Source organism: Apodemus sylvaticus, chromosome 9, assembly GCF_947179515.1.
Source record: "Apodemus sylvaticus chromosome 9, mApoSyl1.1, whole genome shotgun sequence".
Classification (NCBI taxonomy): domain Eukaryota; kingdom Metazoa; phylum Chordata; class Mammalia; order Rodentia; family Muridae; genus Apodemus; species Apodemus sylvaticus.
In genome coordinates, this window is record NC_067480.1 from 103,797,281 (window position 1) to 103,824,988 (window position 27,708).

At 43.3% G+C, this 27,708-nt stretch overlaps 1 protein-coding gene across 11 annotated transcripts in view; it reads left to right on the plus strand.

The window, feature by feature from the left end:
* The window catches only part of Dst (dystonin), a 397,313-nt gene that overhangs the window by 243,914 nt on the left and 125,691 nt on the right, over positions 1 to 27,708 (plus strand). For 10 of the 11 annotated variants that reach the window (XM_052192861.1, XM_052192851.1, XM_052192852.1 and 7 more), the window contains 24 exons: positions 601 to 720; positions 2,760 to 2,855; positions 2,942 to 3,069; positions 6,798 to 6,891; positions 7,181 to 7,335; positions 9,179 to 9,641; positions 9,835 to 9,963; positions 10,121 to 10,198; positions 10,302 to 10,463; positions 10,553 to 10,657; positions 11,984 to 12,079; positions 13,096 to 13,221; positions 13,843 to 13,995; positions 14,202 to 14,356; positions 14,477 to 14,603; positions 14,689 to 14,872; positions 15,779 to 15,936; positions 16,378 to 16,556; positions 16,985 to 17,123; positions 17,749 to 17,942; positions 19,191 to 19,353; positions 20,001 to 20,084; positions 20,232 to 20,339; positions 20,836 to 20,934. In XM_052192861.1, the coding sequence (XP_052048821.1) occupies positions 601 to 720; positions 2,760 to 2,855; positions 2,942 to 3,069; positions 6,798 to 6,891; positions 7,181 to 7,335; positions 9,179 to 9,641; positions 9,835 to 9,963; positions 10,121 to 10,198; positions 10,302 to 10,463; positions 10,553 to 10,657; positions 11,984 to 12,079; positions 13,096 to 13,221; positions 13,843 to 13,995; positions 14,202 to 14,356; positions 14,477 to 14,603; positions 14,689 to 14,872; positions 15,779 to 15,936; positions 16,378 to 16,556; positions 16,985 to 17,123; positions 17,749 to 17,942; positions 19,191 to 19,353; positions 20,001 to 20,084; positions 20,232 to 20,339; positions 20,836 to 20,934 (3,495 nt within the window). Of the gene's footprint in view, positions 1 to 600; positions 721 to 2,759; positions 2,856 to 2,941; positions 3,070 to 6,515; positions 6,683 to 6,797; positions 6,892 to 7,180; positions 7,336 to 9,178; positions 9,642 to 9,834; positions 9,964 to 10,120; positions 10,199 to 10,301; positions 10,464 to 10,552; positions 10,658 to 11,983; positions 12,080 to 13,095; positions 13,222 to 13,842; positions 13,996 to 14,201; positions 14,357 to 14,476; positions 14,604 to 14,688; positions 14,873 to 15,778; positions 15,937 to 16,377; positions 16,557 to 16,984; positions 17,124 to 17,748; positions 17,943 to 19,190; positions 19,354 to 20,000; positions 20,085 to 20,231; positions 20,340 to 20,835; positions 20,935 to 24,791; positions 27,483 to 27,708 lie in introns of those variants that run through there. The other variant, XM_052192862.1, reaches the window with a different exon arrangement.

The following is a 27,708-nucleotide window of genomic DNA, read 5'->3' on the forward strand; positions in this document are numbered from 1 at the left end:
CAATAACTCCTGACTACAAATATCATGCCTTAAAATATCATGGATTTTTATTACATGACAAATGTTCCATTTGTAAGCATCCTTCAGAAATGTAATTACGTAACAGTTAACTCCCTTTAATAGAGTTTGTTTAATGAGTACTTGAAAACCCCACCGTTTCTTGTTTGGTCCCTACATCTATAACTGTGTTGCGTGTCAAAGGCTAGGGGACTTAGATGATCAGTAGTTGGCAGAGATGCTGTGGCCTGGCTTCTGTAAGTGTCCCTCCCCTTAAGTTGAGCTCTGGAAACCTCTCAGAACACCAGAACACAGCATTTTTTTAAGCCTCAGAAACTTCTTCAATGCAGTGACCCAGACAGCCACTATCTTTGGACCAGAATTGGCACTCAGTGGGACTGGGTTACTCTCCAAATGCTGACAGCATGTTTTAAATGTTGTTTGTGTAGAAAGTACTGTAGCTGGGTGGAAGCTAAGAAAACATCCACCTGTTTTTCTCTGCCAAGTTTCATGACACCTGGCCTCATAGGAATATGTCTGATAAGCTGTGTTGTGGAGGACTGTTATTACCTGTGGATATAAACCTTTCCTGATATGTTTTAGGATGTTGAAGTCAAATGGATCGAATACCAGAATATGGTGAACTACCTCATCCAGTGGATTAGACACCACGTGGTCACAATGTCTGACAGAACATTTCCTAACAATCCTCTAGAATTAAAGGTCGGTATATCACAGATGTCCTGAGGGATTGATTTGATTGGATACGTTAAACTGATGCTAGGCTAACCCCATAATCTTAGAGTTCAAGATAGGTTGCCATTGGCAAGTTACACATTTTTACTAGGCAAAATTTTTATTACCCATTTTCTTGAGTAATAAAAAAAATAGAGATAAATATTAATAATTAAAAATTATAGCAACAAAATCTTTCAGAAGTTATTCCCCATGCTTTAATTTGTTGAGAATTGAAGGTATAATTTGAGCGATTCTGAAACTAACATTGTCAGGTCTTACATGAGAGAAATGCTAAGACCCCACAGGAGGCTGGAACAGGAGAGTCCCGGGAAGCTCGCTCACACACGCGGCTCTGGCCAGGAGCATACCTCTCTGCTTGAGTCAGGTTAGAAGCTGCCCCGAGGGGCTTCTTTTGTAGAATACAAGACACTTCCTGCATGTTATGAATTTTAAATACAGATCCATCTAGAGTGCAAGTGAATTTACAATGGATGGTCATAGGCTGATGTTAGTGGCCAGGATTTGGAAAATCTTTGCTAATCATGTGGTCTTAGATATGATCATTGAGAGAGAGATGTTGCAACCATATAAAGGAATCATGAATGCATAGCTTGTCAGAGACTAAACTGTGCCATTTTTTACATTTGTATTTGAACTAGCCAAGAAGTCTATTTTTTCACAAACCACTAATATGAATATTGAGGCCAGTGTAGCCTTAATTCTTGGACTTAATAAGCTTTGTTTTAACTCTGACTGGAATCACACAAAGAGTCATGACATAGCACAGGCCTCATGAAGGCGCTTTGTTGTGTCCACATCTGTTCAGAACATCTGTGGTGTGTCTCTTCTCATTGCCATGGGGAATTTGTCCTCGACACAAAGTTTCTTGGTATTTGTTGAATTAAAAAAAAAAAGCAAGACCTTTTCTATGGGGGTGTATTTATTGTAAGACACCTTCCTCTGTGGATGTGAACTATTCTAGGGCATTAAGACCTGCCCCTAAGATTGCAGCATGGTGCCGCAAACAGCATTTTGCACATAGTAACATTTGGTGATTAATGACTGATTGCCGCTTACAGGATTGCGGTTTTGGGTCAATGTAGTTTTTGGATTTCATATACAAATAGTTATTTATTTCCAAATGTTTTCCTGGGGTTTTTTTGCTTGTTTGTTTGTTTATTGACCATCGGGCAAATCTGTGTTGGTCTCTGACTCCTGCAGATCTTCAGAGTCATAGGAAGGAGTGTTAGTGTTCACACAGGTTACTTGGTAGGGAGTAGTATGGGAAAGAAAACATATCCTGAGGAATTGGAAAATTCACAAATCTTTATAGACCCTTAAAAAATGTGTGTTTTAAAGTAGCGTAAATTATGCTTAACTAATTAATATGCAGTTATTAAATGTGAAAGTGTTTTACTTATGCGATTTTAGAAAGGTTTTTCTTAAGTGAATATAATAACTTTTCAAGGTTCACCGAGTGATAATTACATGATTGGAACATTTATAGCAGTAGCATCAGCTAATAACATTCACCTTCTGTTGTTAGGAAACAACCCCCCCCCCCCAACAAAAACCAGTTGAAACTGACTGTGGTAGACTGTGAGGCCACAGGTTAGCCCTTCTTAGCTGCTACGGATTCCAGAATAGAGCAGAGGAATGAAAGGAAGTGGGTCTTTTCCTTTCTTTATGGGCATTGTATCAAACTGCTTTCTGAAACTAAAATTGATGCGTGATGTTTGGAAGCTCAGACTCTCAAGGATGTGTCGGGGCGGGGCGTTTCTGGGCAGGGTGTTTCAACAGAGCCATTGCTTATTGTTTAGATTCCTATGTGGCGAATGTTGAAGCGTGGCTCACATTGATAATTAAATCCTTAGCTATTCCTGTACAACCAAGCACACGACTACACACACACACACACACACACACACACACACACACACACACCTGGAGTACTGATTCCTTAAGTGTCAGGATGCGCGCAGGCTGTGAACTCGGACCATAATTCATTTCCCTTTCCATTGTAGGCACTTTATAATCAGTATTTACAGTTCAAAGAGAAAGAAATCCCACCAAAGGAGACAGAGAAATCAAAAATTAAGCGACTGTATAAATTATTAGAGGTGAGCCCAATACTCCTTGGTACTTGGAAGCACTCTTGAGTTGCCTTCAGTTCTTTGCACTACATGAGTTCTCTTGTTCCCTTAAGATCTGGATCGAGTTTGGGCGCATCAAACTCCTTCAAGGTTATCATCCAAATGACATTGAAAAGGAGTGGGGCAAGCTCATCATCGCCATGCTAGAGCGGGAGAAGGCGCTGCGTCCGGAGGTGGAGAGGTATGGATGCTGCCCTAGCACGGTGCCTGCTGTGGAACCGTCCCAGTCCTCATGCTCTGAGAATGTGGTTGGTTTGCTTTTGTTGGTTGGTTGATTTGTTTTTCACTCTGTGTGTGTGTTCCTGTCTGCCTGGGGACCTCTGTGTGTTTGCATGTGGAGGACAGAGTTCAACCTTGGTCTCTCCTCAGGAGCTGTCCCTTGTGTTGAACGAGGCATGGTCTCTCGGGGGACCCGAGGCTCATACAAATTACATGTTACATTTACCTGTTGATATGACTCTTGGATAAGTCTCTTAGGATTTTTTCCCCCTTCCATTTCCTTATCTAGAAATGCTAATGAGAACAGTTAAAGACTAAATTAGTGACTAAATTAGGACCTGGTAGGTTGGGTTGCTAACCTCATCTAACAAGATATTATAGATTAAAGCAAAAACGTACCCAGAATTCTTTCTCAAAGAAAGGTCCAAGTAGTCTTGGACCTTAGATTACCCAGGCCCAGGTTTGGAAGCTGGTAGCCTAGGGATTAGCTCTTCTGTTTCTTGTTGCTGTTTTTTCATATGTCTGTCTCCTCTTGTGGTGGTAGAAGGCCTTCCCTTTTAAAAGACAATGGAGGCTGGGGTGTGTTCAGTTAGAGAATTTGTTAAGCATCCACAAAACCATGGGTTCCATCACTAGCACCATGTAAAAGTGGGTGCATGGCACATGCCTGTAGTTCTAGCCTTGGGGAAGTAGAGGCAGAAGAATTAGTGAGACAGAGGCCAGCCTGTGCTCTAACTGTGCCTCACCACTCAGGAAGCCTTAGCCTTCAGAAGCCACCCACCTGCTCATCCAAGTGTGGCGAGTTCTAGAACTTCTGGACAAATGCTACACGGGGCCACTTGCCCAGCCATGTCTCGTGTGCTTATTCCCTTGAGGCCGTCATCCTACAGCCCCACTGCAGCATGTGAGACTTGTCTTCTATGTCCCTCCTCACAGTGGAAGGCGCGTGTGATCAGGCAGCTCTGGCAGCAGAGCTGGTGCTCTGCCTGTGTCCTAGGGGCTGTCCTGTGCTGAGTGAGCTCCACCCTTCCCTCTTCACAGAGGTGGTGTGCTCTGTCCTTTTGGCAGGGAGTCTGTCTTACTCCCTGCTTCTCTTTACCCCCACTCCTTCCTAGACTTCAGCCTCCACATTCCCTCAGTAGTGTCCCAGGCTGGGTCACATGCCTTTATTTTTTTAACAACTAATTGAGTATTGTTCAGCATGCTTACCTTGGCTGTAACTTCGTATTTATTCATGTGTCATTCACGCCACCCATTTCTTAGGTATTGGCTCTGAGAATGTGGAGGGGAGCTGTCATTTTGTGTCCCCTCAATGCCCAGCACATAACAGAGACACCCAGTGTAGCTCTACCCTCACTGTCTCAGATACCGACTTCAGTGTTGACATGCAATAATGTATCAAAGATAATTAATATAACTAATACAAAGGCAAGTCCAGCCTTTATTACTAGCTGCATCCTTGTTAAATCATGAAGTTAAATCATGAAGAGTCTATGAATTGATATGAATTGCAAATGCTTGGGGCGCAGCTCTTACAGGGTTAAAATGAAGCATTCAACGAATCGTTTGAATTGAAGATACTGAGCAAAGATATATTGAGTGCCTACAGCAGTAGCTAGATTTTAATGTGTGCAGATTCATCCACTTTGTATTCCTATAGACTGCATAGCACAAAAGAAGTTTATTATCTAGGCGCTTGTTAGGTGCAAGTCTATTGTAAGCCCAGCATTTAGAAGCTAAAACAAGGGCAGAGAAAGTTACAGGTCAGCCTGAACAATAGGAAAGACCGTCTCGTACTTTAAAGAAATAAAAAAGGGAAGAAGCTGGTGACTCGGAGTTGCAGAGGTTGAGGGATGCAGTCTGGGGCTGGCGTCTCTGAGGACCTTTGTGCTGCACCTTCCCCTGGTAGAGGGCAGAAAGGAGACTGGAGTGGGGTGCCTGGGAGGAATCAGATTGGCAAAGGGGACAACAGATGCTCACTGAAGCAGGAGAGCCAGTGGCCCAACCCCTTTCTATCCACTGCTGCGGTAGCCAGGCTGCCCCTTTGATAATGACACTCATTTATTCATGGGGGTTGTGCCATGATGATACTGTAGCTCTCAAGCACCTCCTGGTCTCGGTGTGCTCTACTGGGGATCGTGTTTCCAGCACACGGGGCTTTTGAGATTCATTCAAACCCACAACAGCATGCTAAGGAAAGAAAGCAAAGTTGGGGACCAGTCTATTCTGGATTAGGTTTATTACTTTGGCTTGGAAGTCACGTGATCATAGACAAGTTCTTAAGTGTCCATGCCTCAGTTGTCTTCTTCTGTAACAGGATGTAACAATACCTGCCACGTTTGGCAGTTATGAATAGGAGATGAGGTTTTGTGTGTGAAATGTTTCCTTTCCTGGTACACAGAAACTGTATAATAAGTGTAAGGCGCAGCTGTTCCTGGTTTTAATTGTTCTGTTTTACTTAGAAAATTAAAATGCTTAACTTAGAGCACAGAAATGTTCATTTGGCTTTGTAGCATTGGAGGTAGGGAAGTTTTTGGATAAAAGCCTTCATTTTTCTTGACACAAGTTTTTTTCTGGGGCACAGACCAGGATTGCAAATTATAGTTATGTGGCTTGACGTGTGTAGAAGACAAACAGGAAGGGATCGATGTTCTTGGAGCCCATTCTAGTCTGTGTGAAGGAGAAGCAAGCCCAGACACATTCGCAGGGAATTACTGAGCCAGTAGTCTGCGTGGAGTCCTCGGCTTTTAGAATCCAAGCTGTAGTGGCTTAGGAGTCGTGACTTAGAGAGTCCATCATGCAAAGAAAAGTAATTAAACATCCTTTTCGTTAATTTAATGCAGTGAACAAATGAAAAGATGGTGAAATGGAAACAGAATTGGTTTCTGATTAAATTTGTGTACTTGTTTATTGATTATTGACTTACTGATCAGTCCATCATTTTACCTTGTGTTATGAAGCACCTGGCATCTGCTTGCTGTCCAGCAGCTGGCCAGCTGTGTGATCTGAGCTTTGGGTTTCTCATCAGAGCTTGGTATTAATAGAATTAACCTTCACTGGTGCTACCTGGACTCCTGGGTACCTGAGTTGTTTTTTAGGTGGTTGAAGCTGGATGACTCTTGGTGAAAATATTTGGCATATCTTTTCCAGTGACGCCCAGTCACCCTGCTCTGTCTGTACTTGCAGGGCTTTAAAGTCGGCTAAGAAAGGCAAACCTCAGCAAGCAAATGAATGGCTTCAGGCAGGATTCTTTTGAATAGTTATCAGCAGAATATTTGCAGTGCTTTGCATATGCGCGTTGAAGCTTATTTAAGGATCCCTTAAAGCCCGGTCCCTCCTTTCAGACTGCCTTTCACCTGGTAGAAGTCCTACTTGCTTGGTCCTAGGATAGCATTTTTGGGGCTGAAAATGCAGAGCAGTAGCTACAGTTACCGTAGCAGCGACTCCGTGTTTAGTAACACTACCAGCACTCGGACCAGCCTAGATTCCAACGAGAATCTCCTGTCCGTTCACTGTGGTCCCACGCTGATCAACTCCTGCATTAGCTTCGGCAATGAGTCCTTGGATGGACACAGGTACGCAGCCTTCGGTGCGAGGCTGTCCGTCTGTCTTTCCTTGCCAGGGTTGTTTTTCCGGACTGGTGAATTCTTTGACTTCAAAAAGAGTTTTTTTCCCTTTTGTCCCTTTTAGGTTGGATATGTTGCAGCAGATTGCTACCCGAGTTCAGAGGGATAGTGTCAGCTGTGAAGACAAACTCATCCTCGCCCGGAATGCTCTCCAGTCTGTAAGTTGATTGCAGGGGCCAGGGCTTGCTGTAGAGGAGCGGCGTGTGCTTGGGTAAACTGGAACCTTCCCTAACAGTAGATCGACTCTTAGTATCTGTTCCCTGCAGCTTTGAAGGTTTATGACTGAAGTTTCCTCTCTTGGGAGGCACTGAGTGAAGGGCAGACATGTATCTAAACCAAAAGGAATAGAGCCCAAAGAGGCGTCTCTTCTGATATTTTGGAGTTTGATGTTTAAAGCTGGTTTTGACCTGTCTTTATGGAATTAATGCTGAGTTCTTTTAAATATAGGATTCCAAAAGATTAGAGTCGGGAGTGCAGTTTCAAAATGAAGCAGAGATTGCCGGATACATACTTGAATGTGAGAACCTTTTACGCCAGCACGTGATTGACGTACAGATTCTGATAGATGGGAAATACTACCAGGCCGATCAGCTGGTGCAGAGGTAGGAGAGATCCTTATTCCTTTTTTCTCAATAAGGGTGAAAGCATGATGGGAATAGACAATATACAGTGTGTGAATTGTCATATTTCTATGAAAACAAGTAGAATTAACTTTTTAAAATCTAATTTAGATTTTTTTTTAATGTATTCACTTTACATCCTGCTCCCTGCTCTCCTCCGGATCACCCCCTACCTCCGGGTCACCCCCTCCCACAATCCTTTCCCCATCCCCCCTTCCTTTTTCCTCTGAGCAAGTAGTCCCACCCCTCGGTATCCCCCGAGCCTGGCACTTCAAGTCTCTGCAAGGCTAGGCCCTTCCTCTCCTACTGGGATCAGACGAGGTTGCCCAGCTAGAAAATACCCCACGCATAGGCAACAGCTTTTGGGGTGTAATGGGATAGCCCCCTCTCCAGTTATGTAGAACCCACAGGAAGGCCAAGCTGCACGTCTCCTGCGTGTGAGCAGGAGGCCTAGGCCCAGCCTGGGTGTGTTCTTTGGTTGGTGGCTCAGACTGAGAGCCCCAAGGGTCCAGGTTAGTTGACTCCATTGGTCTTCCTGTGGAGTTCCTGTCCCCTTGGGTGCCACAGTCCTTCCTCCTATTTTTCCATAAGAGTCCCCAAGCTCCATCCACTGTTTGGCTGTGGTGTCTGTATCTGACTGAGTCAGCTGCTGGGTGGAGCCTCTCAATGTTCCTGTCTGCAGGCACCACAGAATATAATTGATAATGTCCGGGATTGGTGCTTGCCCATGGGATGGTTATTGGTTGGCCATTCTCTCAATCTTATTAACATTTACTGTCACAGAAATACTGGAGTCATCAAATTAATATTTTAAATGCCTATACTTATTTCCAAGTATTTAGGATATTTATGTGGGTCTTTGGATATGACCCAGAGGCAGAGTGAATATTTAAGTAAGCAAAGTTAAGGTCCTAGGTTTAGTCATCAGACCTTCCGATGGTGATGGTGATGGTAATGGTGATGGTGATGGCAATTTGTGACATAGTGAAAACTGTAAAAAATAAATAAAAAAATAAAAAAAAAGGTTCTCATCTGCAGTCAGTTTTCTGTTTATTCTATTATGAAAATAGTTATAACAAAGCATTAGAAAAAGATAGGTGTAAATAACATTTGGTAGGGTGGCGCCCACGGATTCTCAGCTCTCAGGAGAATTATAGATACAAGGGCTTGCAGGAGCTACATAGCAAGATTCTACCTCAGGAGGAAACCGACCATCCAAAAATAAACAACAAATCCAAAACCTCTGTGAGAAGGTGATGAGAGCAGAGAGAAGAGGAGCTGACAAACTGTAGTCTCTGTCTCTGTGTACATACGAAAGTAAAGTGCTGCAAAGCACGTTTGAGCCAATAATTTCACTTCTAGGAGCCAACAGTTATTCTCTATGTAGATAGAATTAGAAAAACTTTATGTTCATGTCAGACAGAGCTTATAAAAAATTCATCAATCTCATAATCAAATAATGGCACCATTGCCTTATGGTATATAATTATGTTCCTTATAAATGACGGTTATAAGGACTAATAATGTGGAGAGTTCTAGCAGTGTGATATTCATTAAAAGTGAAGCATGAGGCAAAGTTTTATAAACATGGTTTCAATGATACTTGAAAAAAAAAAGGCATTTATCGAGCAAGTAGGTTTGCAGAACAGCGGTTGGAAGCAGAGCTCCTGGGCACCTTCTTGGGCCAGGGCTACCATCAGTGTCTTGCAGTAGAGGTGCCTGACTGACAGAGACCGTTGCAGAACCAGCATGGATGCAGCAGCTAAAGGCAGTGGTTTGGGTTAGCCTTGCCTGTCCCACCTCACACACATCATGTCCTTCGCAGGGTTGCGAAGCTGCGTGACGAGATTGTGGCCTTAAGGAACGAGTGCTCCTCAGTGTACAGCAAAGGGCGCATGTTGACCACGGAACAGACCAAGCTCGTGATATCAGGAATCACTCAAAGCTTAAACTCAGGATTTGCACAAACCTTACACCCCAGCCTGAACTCAGGGCTAACCCAGAGCTTAACCCCTTCCTTGACGTCTTCTAGCATGACTTCTGGCTTGTCGTCTGGGATGACGTCTCGCCTGACGCCATCAGTCACTCCAGCATATACACCTGGGTTCCCATCAGTCCTAGCTCCAAACTTCAGTTTAGGGTTAGAGCCAAACTCATTACAGACTCTGAAGCTAATGCAGATCCGAAAGCCCCTTCTCAAGTCGTCTTTGCTGGATCAGAACTTGACAGAAGAGGAAGTCAATATGAAATTTGTTCAAGATCTCTTGAATTGGGTTGATGAAATGCAGGTAACATTTATCTCAGTTTTCCAGTCTTACTCTTGAAACAACAACTCCTCTTCCTTCTCTTCCTCCTCTTCTTCCTCTTCCTCCTCCACCTCCTCTTCTTCCTCTTTCTCCTCCACCTCCTCTTCTTCCTCTTTCTCCTCCTCTTCCTTTTCTTCTTCCCCCTCTTCTATAAACCGTTATTTTACTATTTAAGGTGCAGCTGGACCGTACTGAGTGGGGCTCAGATTTGCCAAGTGTTGAAAGCCATTTAGAAAACCATAGAAATGTTCACCGAGCCATTGAAGAATTTGAATCTAGCCTTAAGGAAGCTAAAATTAGTGAGGTATGTGAATTTTTGTGCTTTTTAAAAAATTTTTTTATTGTATTTGGGTACTATTTTCTTTTTACATAATGACCCTGTAACTTAGTAATTAGTATCAGTCAGAACGTAAGATCCGTGACCTGCCCCCCACCCCAGTGCCTTTGCTCCCATATTTTAGATTCAGATGACGGCGCCTCTGAAACTCTCCTACACGGATAAGTTGCACAGATTAGAGAGTCAGTATGCTAAACTCTTGGTAAGTATTTTCCTTTCTTTATAGTTTGTTTGCCTTAAACATTATGTTTTCATCATGACTGTTTGCAAACGATCTGACTCCTACAATGGTTTTCCTCTATAAGAACACATCCAGGAATCAGGAGCGGCACCTCGACACACTCCACAACTTTGTAACCCGCGCAACTAAGGAGCTTATCTGGTTGAATGAAAAGGAAGAGTCAGAAGTTGCTTACGACTGGAGCGAGAGAAACAGCAGCATTGCCCGGAAGAAAGGCTACCACACGGTGAGTGTGAGTCGGGTGTGCTCCGGTGCCAGCGCCGGACCGGAAGAGCTTGCCGCGGTTCTGACACGCTTCTTGATGCTTCCTCCTAGGAACTGATGCGGGAGCTGGAGCAGAAGGAGGAAAGTATTAAAGCCGTCCAGGAGATCGCAGAGCAGCTGCTTCTGGAAAACCACCCAGCCCGCTTGACCATCGAGGTAAGAAAGTTCGCAGCATGGGCTGGATTCTGATGCTTCTGCAACCTTAGACCTCTTCTGCTATTTTTTTTTTAAAAAAAATTAAAACTACTGAGTGTTTACTATGGTCTGGCCCAAAAATAACCGTCCCAACGAGCCATGCTGATCTTCTCTTCACCATCTCTTAGGATAAAGGTAGCAGGTTCCTTTGAGGGCCCGTGAAGCTCCTTGTGGGTAAATTCATCTGTTGGAGTGGAGGGGTGGTCTGTGGTGTAACAAGCAGAAATGTAGCTTACTTTGAGGGAGCAAATAATATCATGTGCTGCTAGATCCCCAGGGGCAGCTAAGTGCACAGCTGCAGGAATGTGTGCCTGACTACATGACAGGACCAAGACCCTGCTTTACACATCCTTAATGCACACAGAGCGCCCCCTCCTGGGAGGCAGGGAATTGCACCTTCTACAAAAATAGGTTTCATAATTCAAGATGAACTAAGTAGATGTGCTTTCTACAGTATTTTTCCTTTATGAAAGATACACTCTGTATTAAATAATGAGCATTAAAGTAGATGAGTGTTTTAAATATTGTATAACTAAATGTAATAAATACATTGATTTAAAAGTATATACTGATTTTTCTGCCCTCCCCAAATCTACCTCAGAAGGGAACTGCAGATCTGTGTTAACACACACACTGCATGGCTCAGTAATATAAAAATCCAGTAATGGTGGAGATTGGGGTTTTTAAATCAGGTGTCAGAGTTAGCAGCCAAGGAGAAAGGAAAAGGAGGGATTTTATAAACAGCGGTAATAGCTTGCATTCCTCTCCAATGTTAACTTTTCATGTAAAATAGCTATACTTTTCCCTAAGATTTTTAGGAAAAAAATTAAGAAATTTTAGAAAAGTCATCTGGACTAATTTTAAAATTAAAACCAGTTTAAACTTTAGATTTTAAACTGTAAGACCAGTTGTTTAAGGAGGACCTCTCAGATAGAATGAACTACCCCACCTTTTCATAGTTCAGTCCATTACATTTCTCTTGTATCTGTTTGTATAGTAGAATGCTTTGTCATTCGATACCATGAACATTGAACATGATAGCTCACACCTATAATTCCAGGCTGTAATGAGAGGCTGAGGCAGAGGGATTACCACAAGCTTGGGCTGTGTAGTAAGGGACCACCTATCTGAGAGGTGGGGGGAGGAAGAGAGAAGCAGTATAAACGTGTGAATGTGTCAGTATTGCTATGTGGAGTCCAACTGCACCCGTTACACAGGCATGGCCCTCGTTTGAGCCAGACTAGCCCCCTGCGCCGGCAGTGTGTGTCAGTGTGTTCTCACCCTCAGGCATACAAAGCAGCCATGCAGACTCAGTGGAGCTGGATCCTGCAGCTGTGCCAGTGTGTGGAGCAGCACATGCAGGAGAACGCTGCCTATTTTGAGGTACGTGAGTAGAGTCGCAGCTTAAGCAGACCACGCTGCTGTGTGGGCCAAGGGGCAGAAATACCACAAAGAAACATGGGGGGTGGGGGGGGTGGGAATAAGCCAGTACTTTGTTTTCAGGATTTAAGTGCTGCATTCTCATCTTAGAAGGGAAAGTCTAGCTTTTAAGGAAGAAATCCTGTGGCTGGATGATGGCTTAGTTGGCAAACTGTTTGCACTGAGTTCAGTCCTCAGAAACTACACTTATGAAAAGGTTAAGTGAGCTGCCCAGTGCTGTGTATGCCAGGGTCCCTAAGGCTCACTGGCCAGCCAGCCTAGCCGAATATGAGAGATTTATTAATAATTTTTCATACTTATTAACATAGTCAATATATTTTGCATATTTGCAATGTACATGTGTAATATAATATGTAATATAATGTGAGTAATATAATATAAATATGATGTGGATATAATAAATATAATAAGAATAATTATTTAATAATAATAGGTAATTATTACTATCTAGGTTCAATGAGAGGCCCTAGATCAAAGAAAGAGGATGGAAAGAAATGAAGAAGCATCCAGTTGTTGACTTCTGATTTACACACACACAAATACTGTAAAAAAATCATTCTAAAAATGTGTACAATATTAAGGAAAAATATTTATTATAGAGTCAACCAAATAAAGACTTGATTTTTTTTCTTTAGAAATTTCAATATATCTTTTGAAATTCCATCCCTACTTAAAAGATTGATTGAACCCTAAAGAAAAACAGGCTTTTGATCAAAATAATATAGAGCCAAAACGTAATGCATAATATACATGTCCACTTTGCATAATTAATATTCATTTGTAGCCACCCAAGTTCACAGATTAAATTTCAGCTTCAGAAAGGATGTTGCTATTGTTGCTTTGTGCTTTGATTCTACCCTAGCTTGTCAGCGTCATACAGAGGGCCTGAGCACCAGATTTAACAGCTCTGTATTTTACTGGCATTTGTACTTCAGCTGCCAATTTTTCTCTTTCTTTAGTTTTTCAATGATGCCAAAGAAGCCACTGATTACCTAAGGAATCTGAAAGATGCCATTCAGCGCAAGTACAGCTGTGACAGATCCAGCAGCATTCACAAACTGGAAGACCTCGTACAGGAGTCCATGGTACAGATGCAGAAAAACTGTGGGTTTTGTCAGACATATGACAGGGTAGATTAGTGTTTTCTTCCATGTTATATGTTACATACAGATTTGTACTTCAGACACACAACTGCCTCATTCAGTTGAGACTTTAGTTTGGGTACTTTTTGGTGGTGATGTTTAAACTGCTTTAGCAGTGCTGCGGTTCATAGATTGTTATATAGTAAAAAAGAAAGGGCAAAGAGGAAACAAAATAACCATAGACTGTTACATAGTAACAGTGGCAAAGAGGAAACAAAATAACCATAGACTGTTACAGGGTAATAATGGCAAAGAGGAAACAAAATAACCATAGACTGTTACAGGGTACTAGCAGCAAAGTGGAAACAAAATAACCATAGACTTACATAGTAACAATGGCACAGAGGAAACAAAATAACTATAGACTAAGTACCAAGTACAAAGAGGAAACAAAATAACCAGATAAAATGAAGGAAGAGGTCCCACCCTTTCAAGAGGGGTGTGAGATGTGGAAGGTCTCCCCAGTAGTCAGAGCATTCTTCCATGATGATGGTTTGTGTGAGTCTGTATGGGATGGAAATTTTGAATCATTAATTTTAAAATCCCACTGTGTTTGCTGACTAGGAGGAAAAGGAGGAGCTCTTGCAGTACCGGAGCGTGGTAGCAGGTCTGATGGGGAGAGCAAAGACGGTCGTGCAGCTAAAACCAAGGAATCCTGACAACCCACTCAAAACGTCCATCCCCATCAAAGCCATCTGTGACTACAGACAGATTGAGGTACTTGTAATTCTCAAAGCAAACTGGATATTAAATGATGCTTCATAATGCTTCCTAGTCAGAAGGCATTTATCTGTCATATGTATGAAATCTGTCATACTATTTGTATCTGTCATACTATAAAAATATAATAATTTCCAAGATCGAGTATGGCAGAAGATGAATTAATAGTGACCTTAACTTTCCTCTCTTTCATTTAAAACCAGATAACCATTTACAAAGACGATGAATGTGTTTTGGCAAACAACTCTCATCGCGCTAAATGGAAGGTCATCAGTCCTACTGGGAACGAGGCCATGGTCCCATCTGTGTGTTTTACTGTTCCCCCACCAAACAAAGAAGCAGTTGACTTTGCCAACAGGTTTGTATGATTTGGGACCTTTCTGAAGGTTAAAGAAGCATTTGAGAAATAAATATTATGGCATCTTTTTAGAAAGAAGTAAAAAGGCCTAAAATCTGTATTCTACTGCACATATTTCAGAATTGAGCAAGAGTATCAGAATGTTCTCACTCTTTGGCATGAGTCTCACATAAACATGAAGAGTGTAGTCTCCTGGCATTATCTCATGAATGAAATTGACAGAATTCGAGCCAGTAACGTGGCTTCGGTGAGTTTGACATCATTTATGGTCCGCCCCGCTCAGATGTGGCTCCTGGCACTATGCCACTAATCCAAGGATCTTTGTTCTTCAGATAAAGACGATGTTGCCTGGTGAACACCAGCAGGTCCTCAGTAATCTCCAGTCCCGGTTGGAAGATTTTCTGGAGGATAGTCAGGAATCCCAAATATTTTCAGGCTCGGATATAACTCAACTAGAAAAGGAAGTTAATGTGTGCAGGAAGTATTATCAAGAGCTTCTCAAGTCTGCAGAAAGAGGTAAAGCGTGGGGTTGCTGGTTTTCCTTCCCCTGTGAGGGTTTCGTCTAGACTCCTGTACTCTCCTGTACTCTCTTGGGTATATTATGTCAGTCAACTGTGACACATATGCAGGATTACCTAACAGTATGAAAATGTGTGTGTGTGCAGGGGATGTAACTCAGGTGCACATAACTTCATGTGTGAAGCCCTGAGTTCAATCCCAGCACCACCAATAAGAATCAGAACATCTGAGCTAGGAAGATGCTAGCAGGATCATTCATTTCTAAAGCTGAAGTAACCAAAATGCCTCCCACGCGGAGGGGTGGACGACAGGTTCCCACCTCATCTGTGTGATGCACATTTGCTGTGTTTTACAAGGCAGCACTCATAAGGAAGGTCCTTACGGCTCACAAAAAAATCTGATTATTTTCCCATATTAAGTTTTACACAGGAGTTAAAACAAAGTACTTTATTTAGTTAATTATATTTAATATAAATCTTTGTCTTAACTCGTCATACTATTTAGAAACAAATGACTTTATTAGTAATATTTTGTGTTTTTAAAACCTTAAAACATTAACAATTTTTTTACCTGCTTTTTCCTTTTAGATTTTGGTTTAATTTAATGGTTAATTGATACCATATAATTCATATTTTTGTGACTATGAAACAGAATAATGCATTACTTCCTTTGGGTATTTCAGTGATAATTTAGTATTTTAAATGGTCTTAGGGAAATTTAGTTAGTACTTCTCAAGTTTTAAAATTTACATTCTAAGATTTCTGTGTTAAGGTTATGTCCTTAGGATTTGTGCTAATAGGAACCACTGGTTTGCCTCAGTAAGAGTAAAGCTGGTGTAGTGAATCCTGCACACGAGCTTCCTGAGGAGGGCTTACTTCCTGAGCATGTTCTGTCCTTCCACAGAGGAGCAAGAGGAGTCCGTGTATAATCTTTACATCTCGGAAGTACGCACCATCCGGCTTCGCCTGGAGAGTTGTGAAGACCGGTTGATTCGGCAGATCCGGACGCCTCTGGAAAGGGACGACTTACACGAGAGCATGTTCAGAATCACGGAGCAGGAGGTACGAGTTTCACACGTGTTAGCCAAAGCCCGAGGCATTTCCTCTCAGTGACCATGAATGTCACCGCTGATTCCCTGAGTGTTCAGCTGTGACGTCAGTTCGTTACCGAGGGCCAGGGGTGCATTTCTTACTGGATGCAAACTGAGATCCCGTGGTTGAGGTCTGCCTCTGAGGTAGTAAACATAGAAGCGTCCTAGTGGGCTTCTCACAGAGTCATTATACACCTCCTGTTTACAAAGTTAGAGATTTAGGTGAAGGGAATAAGCAGTAAAGACATTACTGATTATAAAGCGGGATTGTCATACTTCTGTTTATTTGGTAAAGAAAACTGTTATACAGGTGCTTGTTCTGGTAATAAACCACGAAATGTGTTTTTAAGCTGCTGTAAGAACCATACCCGTTGTGGTGATCACGATAACCTCTGTTTGTTTGCTGTACTAGAAACTGAAGAAGGAGCTGGAACGCCTTAAAGAAGACTTGGGAACAATCACAAATAAGTGTGAAGAGTTTTTCAGCCAAGCGGCCGACTCCCCGTCTGTCCCCGCTCTGCGATCAGAGCTCAGCGTGGTCATTCAGAGCATGAGTCAGATCTATTCTATGTCCTCCACATACATAGAGAAGTATGTCAGCATGCGAGCCTCACTCCATCCTCTCTGTCAGTGGTTCTGTGGTGGGCAGTCCGATGAGCTTGAGAAACTAGATTGATGATATTTCTCCATGTCAGGGGTCGGGGGCTGCCTGTAAGCTCCCTTTTTATAGGTTTTGCATAACCTATTGGAACCTAGGAACCTGTTGGAATCTGCAGGGCTGGGACATGGTGTGATATCTGTTACAAAGTATCTCCTGGTAGAATCTGTGTAAATATCACTTGGGGGTGGGGCATAAAATGATGTATATTAGGAAAAGAATCAACTGACTGCCAGTTAGTTGTACAGGAGTCCAGTCAGTGTCCCCATGTCATGAGTTTTAATGACATTCTAGGTCTACAGTGTCGGGGGTGGGGGGAAGACATTGAACAAAGTGAACTAATATTTATTTCTCTTTAAAGGTTGAAGACTGTTAATTTGGTTTTAAAAAACACTCAAGCTGCAGAAGCCCTTGTCAAACTCTACGAAACCAAACTGTGTGAAGAAGAAGCCGTGATAGCCGACAAGAATAACATTGAGAATTTAATGAGCACTTTAAAGGTAAGAGGCTCGCGCCCAGCCATGGCTCCAAGGCCCTGCTTCGAGTCTCTCCTGCAGCACAGAGCTCGAGCGTTGAGTATCCGGCACTAAGACCTGGATATAGAGTGTGTTTTTGAGTTGTGCCACCTCCATTTCATACATCTAATTTCACAACTTCCTATAAATAACTACACTCAGTCATTTTAGTATAGGTTACTGATCTATTGCTGTGAGGAGACATGACCAAGGTAATTTAGAAAAGAAAGCTTTTAGTTGGGGGCTTGCTTACAGTTTGAGGGTGAGTCCGTGGCCATCACGACAGGGAGCATGGCGGCAGCCAGGCAGGCCGGCATGATGCTGGAGCTGGAGCTAAGAGCTGACATTTAATCCACAAGCCCACAGCAGAGAGATAACCACCAGACCTGGTGAAGGCTTTTGAAACCTCAAAGCCCAATCCCAATGACACATCTGCATCAACAAAGCCACACCCTCTAATCCTTCCCAAACAGTCCCGCCGACTGGGGACCAAGGATTTAAATATGTCACATAATGATGAATAAATCATAACCTTAGGTAAATAATGTGTTCCCATGTGATTTGTTGATACATTATTATTTCGCTATGCCCGTTGATTCATGTATTTTAGCAATGGCGATCAGAGGTAGATGAGAAGAGAGAGGTGTTCCATGCCTTGGAAGACGAGTTGCAGAAAGCAAAAGCCATCAGCGATGAGATGTTCAAGACGCACAAAGAGCGGGACCTTGACTTTGACTGGCACAAAGAAAAGGCGGACCAGCTCGTCGAGAGGTGGCAAAGTGTCCACGTCCAGATCGACAACAGGTGGGTCACCTTCTGTTCAGAGCATGTGTGGGTGGGAGTCCCTTTGTGTACAGAGGGCAAACTCTAAACCTACCAGGCCGTCAGTGACATTCTGTAGCTAATGTGTTAGCTGCAGGATTGTTCCCTAACTCCATTTCTTTCTTACAGAGTCTCTTTCGCAAAACACATAACTTGAAAAGAAACACTGTCTTTCCTTTTTATGTGTATGGGTGTTTTGCCTGCTCATGGTACCTGGTACCTGAAGAGACAGGAAGATGGCATCGGATCTCCTGGGACTGGAGTTCCAGCCAGCAGTGAGCCTCCATGTGGATGCTGGGAACCAAACCTCTGTCCCCGGGAGAGCAGCCAGTGCTTCTAACTGCTGCGCTGTCTCTACCTCCAGAAAAATGACATTTTCACCTGTGCATAATTAAAAACGCTGACTTATCCTGGCATTTGTATAATCTGTCTCTTAAAAAGATAATAATGTAATACCAACTTACAGTGTTCAAATAACCATGAGTTTAGGCAATAAATCATAAGTTTATTTGTTGGGCTCTACAGAGCAATCTCTGTTGACCTAAGAGAAATTAAGAAATCCAAGTGGCCTGCTCCTCATTTGCACTGACAATGTGAGATAGTTGGAATCATTTGTTCAATGAGAATTAAAACCACTAAAGAAAATGGAACTGATTCAGGCTTCATCTTAGAAGAAATAGCGGCCGTGCTTATTCATTCTTATGGTTAGGTTAATATAAACTGAATATTATGCTATGGTTCTACCTGAGAAATGAAGTTTTATATATATATGTATTTTTACCTTTGGAAAATGCATGATGGATTTGTTTAATTTGCTGATTTAGAATCATAGAAGTGGGCATTTGATTGCAGTTCCTCAAAGATATTCTCCGAGACCATGTTGAAACATCCATTGAATTTCCTCCTTCTTCCAAGATGAACTGTGATCTGGCAGGCCTCCACTACTCAGGATTTATTGATTGATTATAATAATGGTCAATATCCCTGATTTTTCAGCTTTAGTCTTAGTGCCATAGTAAAACAGTACCAAGAAACTTCATAGCTCCCAGGACAGGTTATCTCTGTTCTCCCAGATGCTGTATGGGGCAGGTGCTGCAAGAATTGTGCTTCAGGCTGCTGCCAGGTATCTGCCCTGTTGTGCTAAGTGATTCTTGGGTCTTAATTTGTCTTGCTTTTCCCTGCCTCCTTTGGTCCTGCTGGAACCTGATTGTACCATTGCCCTTCTTGTAGACTGCGGGACTTGGAAGGAATCGGGAAGTCCCTGAAGCACTACAGGGATTCCTATCACCCTCTAGATGACTGGATCCAGAACATTGAAACTACCCAGAGAAAAATTCAGGAAAATCAGCCAGAAAACAGCAAAGCCCTGGCCTTACAGCTGAATCAACAGAAGGTACTTGAACTGAGATTCTGTGGTCGGTCCCCAGCTGTGTCTTTCTCTCCTGTGTTGCCATCTAAGGCAATTGCTTAGACAACTGTGAGGAGTGATAATGTATATGAGAATTCTATACCTTAACCCTGCCTGCATTTGCTTTTATTTCCCAGAAGTCATTCATGAAAGCATAGATATTGAAGAGTGTATTGGAGTAGTTTCCACAGACTTCATCTTCTGGGTTTCATAGGCTGGGTCTAGTTTTTCTTGATAATCTGCTAGTGGCATGGTTTTATACTTGCGAAATTAATAAACATGGAGAGGTAATAGATAGAATCCCAGCTAGTCACAGTTGGTGGGAAGTTGGATGCTTTAAGCTTTCATTGTTAGCAGCCAATAATATCTAACTGTTTTCTCTGGAATCGATATAAGGAAAGACACCAAGTCTGTTCTGCATAGTTCTTATTTCTTCTTTGAAAGCCTCCCAAGGGTAGATCGCTTATTAATCTTATCCTAGAAGTTTATTATTCATCTATAAGTCAGGGCACATGTAAGGCGTGAAGTGATAAGAGGTACAGCATTGAGTGGCCTGGGTATTTCTCCGTCCCCGAGCATGAGGGGGCGCTGTAGAGTGCCTGTCTCTTTCTCTCTAAACTCTGTATTTGCAGATGCTGGTGTCTGAAATAGAGGTGAAGCAGAGCAAACTGGATGAGTGTCAGAAATACTCGGAGCAGTACTCGGCTGTGGTCAAGGTGAGAGCAGACACATAGGTTAGGCAGATCGGTATACAATGCTAGAGCACGTGTTTAAAGCTGTTTGAGTCAGTCTGTTCCGTTTAAAAGGAGAAAGCCCTCATTTGATCTTTTGTATAATTTTATCACATTGGCTTTTTCATGCAGGATTATGAATTGCAAACAATGACCTACAGGGCCATGGTGGATTCCCAGCAGAAGTCGCCAGTGAAGCGTCGGCGGATACAGAGCTCGGCAGACCTCATTATTCAAGAGGTAGCAATCCCAGAAGGGCAGAGGACAGTGGGGTAGGGGCGGGAAGCATTTTAGAAGAACTTTTTTTACCTTTATCCTGGCACAACATAACCAGTGTAAAATTGCGCATTTTAATTATTTTCAAATGATCTAATGGCATATTAGTATATAACAATTTTGGGAATTCATCACTGTCCACTTCTAGAGTTTCTTCTAAATCATCCCTGACAGAAAGTGCCATAATACTACATTTTATTGAATCTCTTTAAAAGCTCTTTAAAGTCAAGATGATTTATTAACACAGTAAAGAATGTCTCTCATGAGCAAACCCAGAAGGAAGTTATGACTTGGTCTGTCTTACAAAGAGGGCAGCAAGCTCGTAGCTCCTGAAGTGAGACCACTATTGGATAAGTGTGTGCTTTTTCCCCCAAAGCCTAGTCTGTAGTGTGGGCCTCAGTCAGGGTTCACACACCGCCTTGGTCATGGAGATAACGCTCTCTTCTCTTCTCCCTTGCAGTTCATGGACCTACGGACGCGGTACACGGCCCTGGTCACTCTTATGACACAGTATATTAAATTTGCCGGTGATTCATTGAAAAGGCTGGAAGAGGAGGAGGTAACCGTTAACAAGTTATATCCATGTGAACAGGAACTAGGTTTGAGCTGAATCTGTAGTGCTTCGGGAAGGAGAAGTAACCATCATGATGAATTTACATGGCTGACTGCTAATATGCAAGTCGTTAATTGGCGGTTTACCCTGGAAAAGACCAAAAGCCTTGGGCATTCATTTGTTTGTGAGTTCTTCTTTAGATTCTCCAAAACAGAAAAAAGAAAAAGGTGGACTGGAGTATTGGCTTAGAGTGCTTTAGCTATGGGTTTCACCCCTAACCTCAAAAGCAGCTACTTCAGAACCAATGTGATAGAATTAGTGTCACAAACAGTTCTATGTCAGCGGGAAGATTTGGGCAGAAGTTGGTTCAGCCTCCTCACAGCTGAGAAATGGTTTCTGTCAGTTGTGGTACAGCTCATATGAAATCTGTACAGATGTTCCACGCAGACACATCTGTGTTACACATCTTAAATTAACATACATTTTTAAAGAATTCAATCAAAATCAACTGAATCAAAAAGACAAACTTAGTGGTAGATATTTGTTCAAAAGAATGGATTTAAGTGTGGAGCTTTAAGGTTTGCGTTTTGGGGTTTTTTGGGGGTTTTGTTTTGTTTTGTTTAGTTTTGTTTTGCTTTTGTTTTTGTTTTTGTTTTACGAGACAGAGTTTCTCTGTGTAGCCCTGGCTCTCCTGGAACTCACTTTGTAGACCAGGCTGGCCTCGAACTCAGAAATCTACCTGCCTCTGCCTCCCAAATGCTGGGATTAAAGGTGCACGCCACTACCGCCTGGCAAGCTTTGTGGTTTTTGCCAAAAAATTATACGTGTTAAGAAGAGTAAACCTCTTTCCGATAGAAAGGATTTGTGTAGCTTCGATCCTGAACTTAAAATTGTGTTGAGAAATAGGAAGAATAAGAAATGACTCGTAAGATGTATTGTATGGAAACCTGTCGACTCTGTTCCGGAAACGAGTGTTCTCATCCATTTCTTCGGATGGCCTTTCTCTTCCTCATCCCAGAACAGACACAAGCAGTTAGGAGAATGCTAAAATGTGTAAGTGGTAAGATCTGGGGCCTGGCCATCACAGCTGGACTACTGCAGTTCCACAGTGCCTCTGCCCACCACTGTGCTGGTCATTTATTGAAAGAGCAAAAGGCGCCCCCCAGCACCTGTGAGATGGCGGTTACGTTCTCAGCTTCCGTATATGACTTTCACGGACTCTTTTAGTCTGTTCAGAGTCTCCACATTAACCCGCTAATATACACACACCAAGCTTTATAACTAACCCGCTTTATAACCAGCTTCCTGAGAGATAGCCAAAGACCCCGGAGTACTCATAGCTCTCTTAGTAGGTGTAATGCACTTCTTGCCTGTGGTAGAATTTTCTTATTTCCGCTACATTTTGAGAGATGCTATTCCATTTTAAATGGTGTATGTGTCTTTTAAATCATATACAAGGTTGTTAGACATGAAATCATCTAAGTCCTTTTCTGTTCTCACATCGTATACTTAACTGTTCATATGTGGGAGACTCAGTTCAATTCCTACAATAAGATAGAAATGGACAGAAACAAGGACATTTTTCAAAGAGTTAAATATTAATCATTACCAAAGCACTACAGATTTATAATGAATTGAAAATAAAAACAATATAGTTTTGAAGATAATGCAAAGACCCTGATTTAAGATAAACTTTAATACCCTCTGTTGAAGGGTCATGGTAATGGAATATCCTTTAAAAATATGTGACTCAGTTGGGTAGTGATAGTACATGCCTTTAATCCCAGCACTCAGCAGGCCGAGGTAGGCGGATCTCTTTGAGTTCAAGGCCAGCCTGGTTTACAGAGCTAGTTCTAGGACAGCAAGGGCTACAAGAAGAAACTCTGTCTCGTTAAACAAACAAGCAAAAGATATATAACTAACTGAAACAGTCTTAAAATTCTCCAGGATGAACTTCCCTGGAAGAAGAGTTTTTCATAATCAACATACAAGCAGAGACACACAAAAATTCCAGAAGTCACAGCATGTGTTAGAGAAAGATAGAACGTTGGTTTAGAGGTGTATTTGACATGGTGAAGAAATTCTGTAGCTGATAAAAACATCCAACTCTGTAACTTATTGATCCCTCTGCAGAGAGCTGAGAGACCTGACTGATTTTCATGAGTAAGTTTGATGGAAAGATGGAAAACCAGTAACTAACCTAAATTATTGAAAGTAATCTTAAGTGAAAAATTCTAGCTAATTAGATAACATAGAATTATTAATAAACCACCAAAATTACTCTAAGATATTGAAGGCTCAGCAATAGATTTTATTTTATTATTTTTGCTGAGGTAAGTAAATTCTGACCAAGAGAAAACAGCTAAAAATAATTTGGTTACAGCTATGCTATGTTTCTGAGTAAGATTTGATGAGGGACTGGTTCTCAGAAAAAAATTGCTAAAAATTAAATTTTGTGTTTTTTGTTTTTGAGACAGTGGCTCTCTGGTTAACCCAGAACAAAGGGCTGGAACTCCAAATCCTCCTGTTGCAACCTGAGTACTGGTATCACAGGTGTGCATATCTGTGCCCTGAGAGAACTTCATGTTTTCAGTATGCAGGATGCGGTAGTGTCCTAAGGGTTGACTTTGATGCAGAATTGAAAGAAATACACCATTGAGCCTAGCAGTTGCCATGAGACTTGTTTCCCCATGGAGTCATATGAACAACCATGGGAAGGTTAATGAAGGAAGCTGAGCTTTTAAGGCCCTCATTACCAGAGATCAATAAAGTGGAGGAAGAAAAAGATTTGTTATCAGTTAAATTTTTGAAAGTCACATATCCCAGTGAAAACAAAGCATATCTATAAAATGATTTCTGTATTTTTATTTCAGCTGTTCTCTCTCTGCAGTTATTTTTAATTGCTAATGACTCAAGATGTTAAGTAAGAAAACTAGACTGTGTTTATAAACTAGTCCAAACATGCAGTAGTTCTATTAATATTTACTTCCCCAGTCCTCCCAGCTGCTGAAGAGTTTCCTGATACTTATTTGGTAAGATGGACATAAAGCCCTATATATGTATTTTTAAATCCTTCCTATTTCACAAATACCTTTGTATTTGTGGGGTATCTAAAGGGTCTTGACAAAGTGGATCCCAGATGAGGCATGCCAACAACAATGAAGACCTGGGGTGCTTGAAGCTCATCTGTCCAAAGCCATCAGGGACAGGCGCTGCCTTTGCATTAGCAATGACCTTCATTGTGATTGTCACATTTGCAGGCATAAACATTGACTTAGAAATGCCAATGTTTTGCGTAATTCTCCTTTCCTGTATTTTAAAGTACCATTTCTGACTTTGGCTCTCTGTTCTGATGTTCTGTTTCTTTGATCATAAACATGGAACTGTGCATCATGTTTAATTTCTATCATGTTTAATTTCTACTGGACTCTGCTATTGAAAATTGAATCTTCCATTCCATTCTTGGTTCTTGTATGGTGGCATTGTTCTATGCTGACAGATTCAGTTGTGTGAGACTAAAGTGGATATCATTATGAGAAAAGCTTAATTTTTTTATATTTATAAAAATTTTTTTATATTTATAAAAGTCATGTTCTGTAGCGGCTTTTCTTGCTTCGGAACCTCAAGCCTGCTAATTTTCTATATGAAAGTACTCCTGAAGGGCAGAAGGCATTCTTTGGGAAACAAAGGATCTTGCAGGATTTCTGTTTCCTCCGTTCTGGCTTTCTGAGGCTTCTGCTTCGTAGGTGCTGGTACTGGTGCTGGTGGCGACTGCTTGTTCTGCATCTGAGTTCCCTTGGTCTCCAGAGACTGCAGTATCTATTTCAATGGAACGCCTATGACCCTTTAAATGTTTCTCGTAGATGAAAAGGTCTAAAGAGAATTCTGAACACGGGGCGTATTCAGATCTACTGCAGCGTCAGAAAGCCACCATGGTTGAGAATAGCAAACTTACGGGGAAGATCAGTGAACTGGAAACAATGGTGGCTGAGCTGAAGAAACAGAAATCCCGGGTAGAGGAGGAGCTTCCGAAAGTTAAGGAGGCCGCCGAAAATGAACTGAGAAAGCAACAGAGGAACGTGGAAGACATCGCCCTGCAGAAGCTGAGGGCCGAGAGCGAGGCCAAGCAGTACCGCCGAGAGCTGGAGACGATCGTGCGGGAGAAGGAGGCTGCCGAGCGGGAGCTGGAGCGGGTGAGGCAGCTTACGGCCGAGGCGGAGGCGCGGAGGGCCGGGGTGGAGGAGAACCTCCGGAACTTCCGGAGCCAGCTGCAGGAAAACACCGTCACCAGGCAGACGCTGGAGGATCATCTGCGGAGGAAAGACTCCAGCCTCAGTGATCTAGAGCAGCAGAAACGGGCCCTGGTGGAGGAACTGCAGCGTAAGCGGGACCACGAGGAGGAGCTCCTGAGGCTGGTGAAGCAGATGGAGCGGGACCTAGCCTTCCAGAAGCAGGTGGCCGAGAAGCAGCTGAAGGAAAAGCAAAAGATCGAGCTGGAAGCCAGGAGGAAAATCACCGAAATTCAGGTTTCCTGTAGAGAGAGCGCTGCGGTGGCCCAGGCTGGCCCCCAGAAGGAGCCGGACCGACAGAAAGAGGAGGCGCTGAAGCAGCAGGTGGATGAGCTGACCGTAGCCAACAGGAAGGCGGAGAAAGAGATGCGGGAGCTCAAGTATGAACTCAGCGCGGTCCAGCTCGAGAAGGCGTCGTCCGAGGAGAAGGCCCGGCTGCTGAAAGAGAAGCTGGACGAGACGAATAACACGCTCAGGTGCCTCAAGGAGGATCTGGAAAGGAAGGATCAGGCCCAGGAACGCTATTCCCAGCAGCTCAGAGACCTCGGCAGGCAGCTCAACCAGACCACAGACAAAGCGGAAGAGGTCAGGCAGGAAGCAAACGATCTCAGGAAGATAAAGCACAACTACCAGTTGGAATTAGAGTCCCTCCATCAAGAGAAAGGGAAACTCCAGAGGGAGGTGGACAGAGTCACCAGGGCGCATGCGCAAGCCGAGAGGAACATCCAGCATTTAAACTCCCAAGTCCACGCTTCTCGGGATGAGAAGGAACTCTCAGAAGAAGGGAGACGGCTCTGCCAGAGGAAATCGGATCACCTCAAAGAAGAGTTTGAGAGGAGTCACGCACAGCTGCTTCAGAATATTAAAGCCGAGAAAGAAAACAACGATAGAATCCAAAAGCTGAATGAAGAACTGGAGAAAAGCAACGAGTGCGCAGAAAGGCTCAAGCAGAGGGTGGATGAGCTCACTCGGCAGAACAGCGAAACCAAGCTAATGATGCAGAGGATCCAGGCAGAGTCGGAGAACGTAGTCCGGGAGAAGCAAGCCATCCAGCAAAGATGCGAAGTGCTGCGGATCCAGGCGGACGGATTTAAGGACCAGTTACGGAACACCAACGAACACCTGCACAAGCAGACAAAAACAGAGCAGGATTTCCACAGAAAAATTAAAAGCCTGGAAGACGATCTAGCCCAAAGCCAAACCCTAGTCAGCGAGTTCAAGCAAAGATGTGACCAGCAGAACATCATCATCCAAAACACGGAGAAGGAGGTAAGGAGCCTCAGCGCCGAGCTGAGCGCGTCCAAAGAGGAGAAGCGGCGGGAAGAGCAGAAGGCGCAGCTGCAGCGGGCTCAGGTGCAGGAGCTGAACGACAGGCTGAAGAGGGTGCAAGACGAACTGCACCTGAAGACCATCGAAGAGCAGGTGACCCACCGGAAGATGGTCCTGCTCCAGGAAGAGTCAGATAAGTTCAAGCGCTCGGCAGATGAGTTCCGGAAGAAGATGGAGAAGCTAATGGAGTCCAAGGTCATCACTGAAAACGACATCTCGGGCATCAAGCACGACTTTGTGTCTCTCCAGAGAGAAAACTGCCGGGCGCAAGAGAACGCCAAGCTGTGGGAGACGAACATCCGAGAACTCGAGCGGCAGCTTCAGTGCTACCGCGAGAAGATGCAGCAGGGCCAGCACGTGGAAGCAAACCACTATCAGAAATGCCGGAGACTTGAGGAGGAGCTGTTGGCCCAGAGACGGGAGGTTGAAAACCTCAAGCAAAAAATGGACCAGCAGATAAAGGAACATGAGCACCAGTTAGTTCTGCTCCAGTGTGAAATTCAAAAAAAGAGCCCCACCCAAGACCACACCTTCACAGTGGCTTTTGACACGGCAGGGAGAGAGTGCCACCACCCTGCAGAGGTCTCCCCTGGGAACTCTGGGCACCTAATGAAGGCCAGACTTCCACTGTCCAGATGGACTCAGGAAGCATACCAGGCAGAAGGAAAATGGCCGCACAGGGCCTCTGAGAAGGAGGCTCAGTTCCGGCAGCCAGGGCCTCTGCTGGACAAGGAGAGCAACCAGCAAAGCTACTCTGAATATTTTTCTCAGACAAGCACTGAACTGCAGATAACTTTTGATGATAAAAACCCAATCTCGAGACTGTCCGAGCTAGAGGCGCTGAGGGAGCGAGCGCTGCGTCCTTCCCGACCGCTTTTGACACATCAGGATGACAGACTTGAAAGGGAGTTGGTGACGCTTTTGACACCCTTAGAGGTACACAGTGCCCCGAGGCCTTATTAGCTGTCATGTCAGGCTGCTGCTTTTCTTTTTTATTGTTATATGTAAGTACACTGTAGCAGTCTTCAGACATCCCAGAAGAGGGCGACAGATCTTGTTACAGATGGTTCTGAGCCACCATGTGGTTGCTGGGATTTGAACTCAGGACCTGTGGAAGAGCAGTCAGTGATCTTAACCACTGAGCCATCTCACCAGCCCCCAA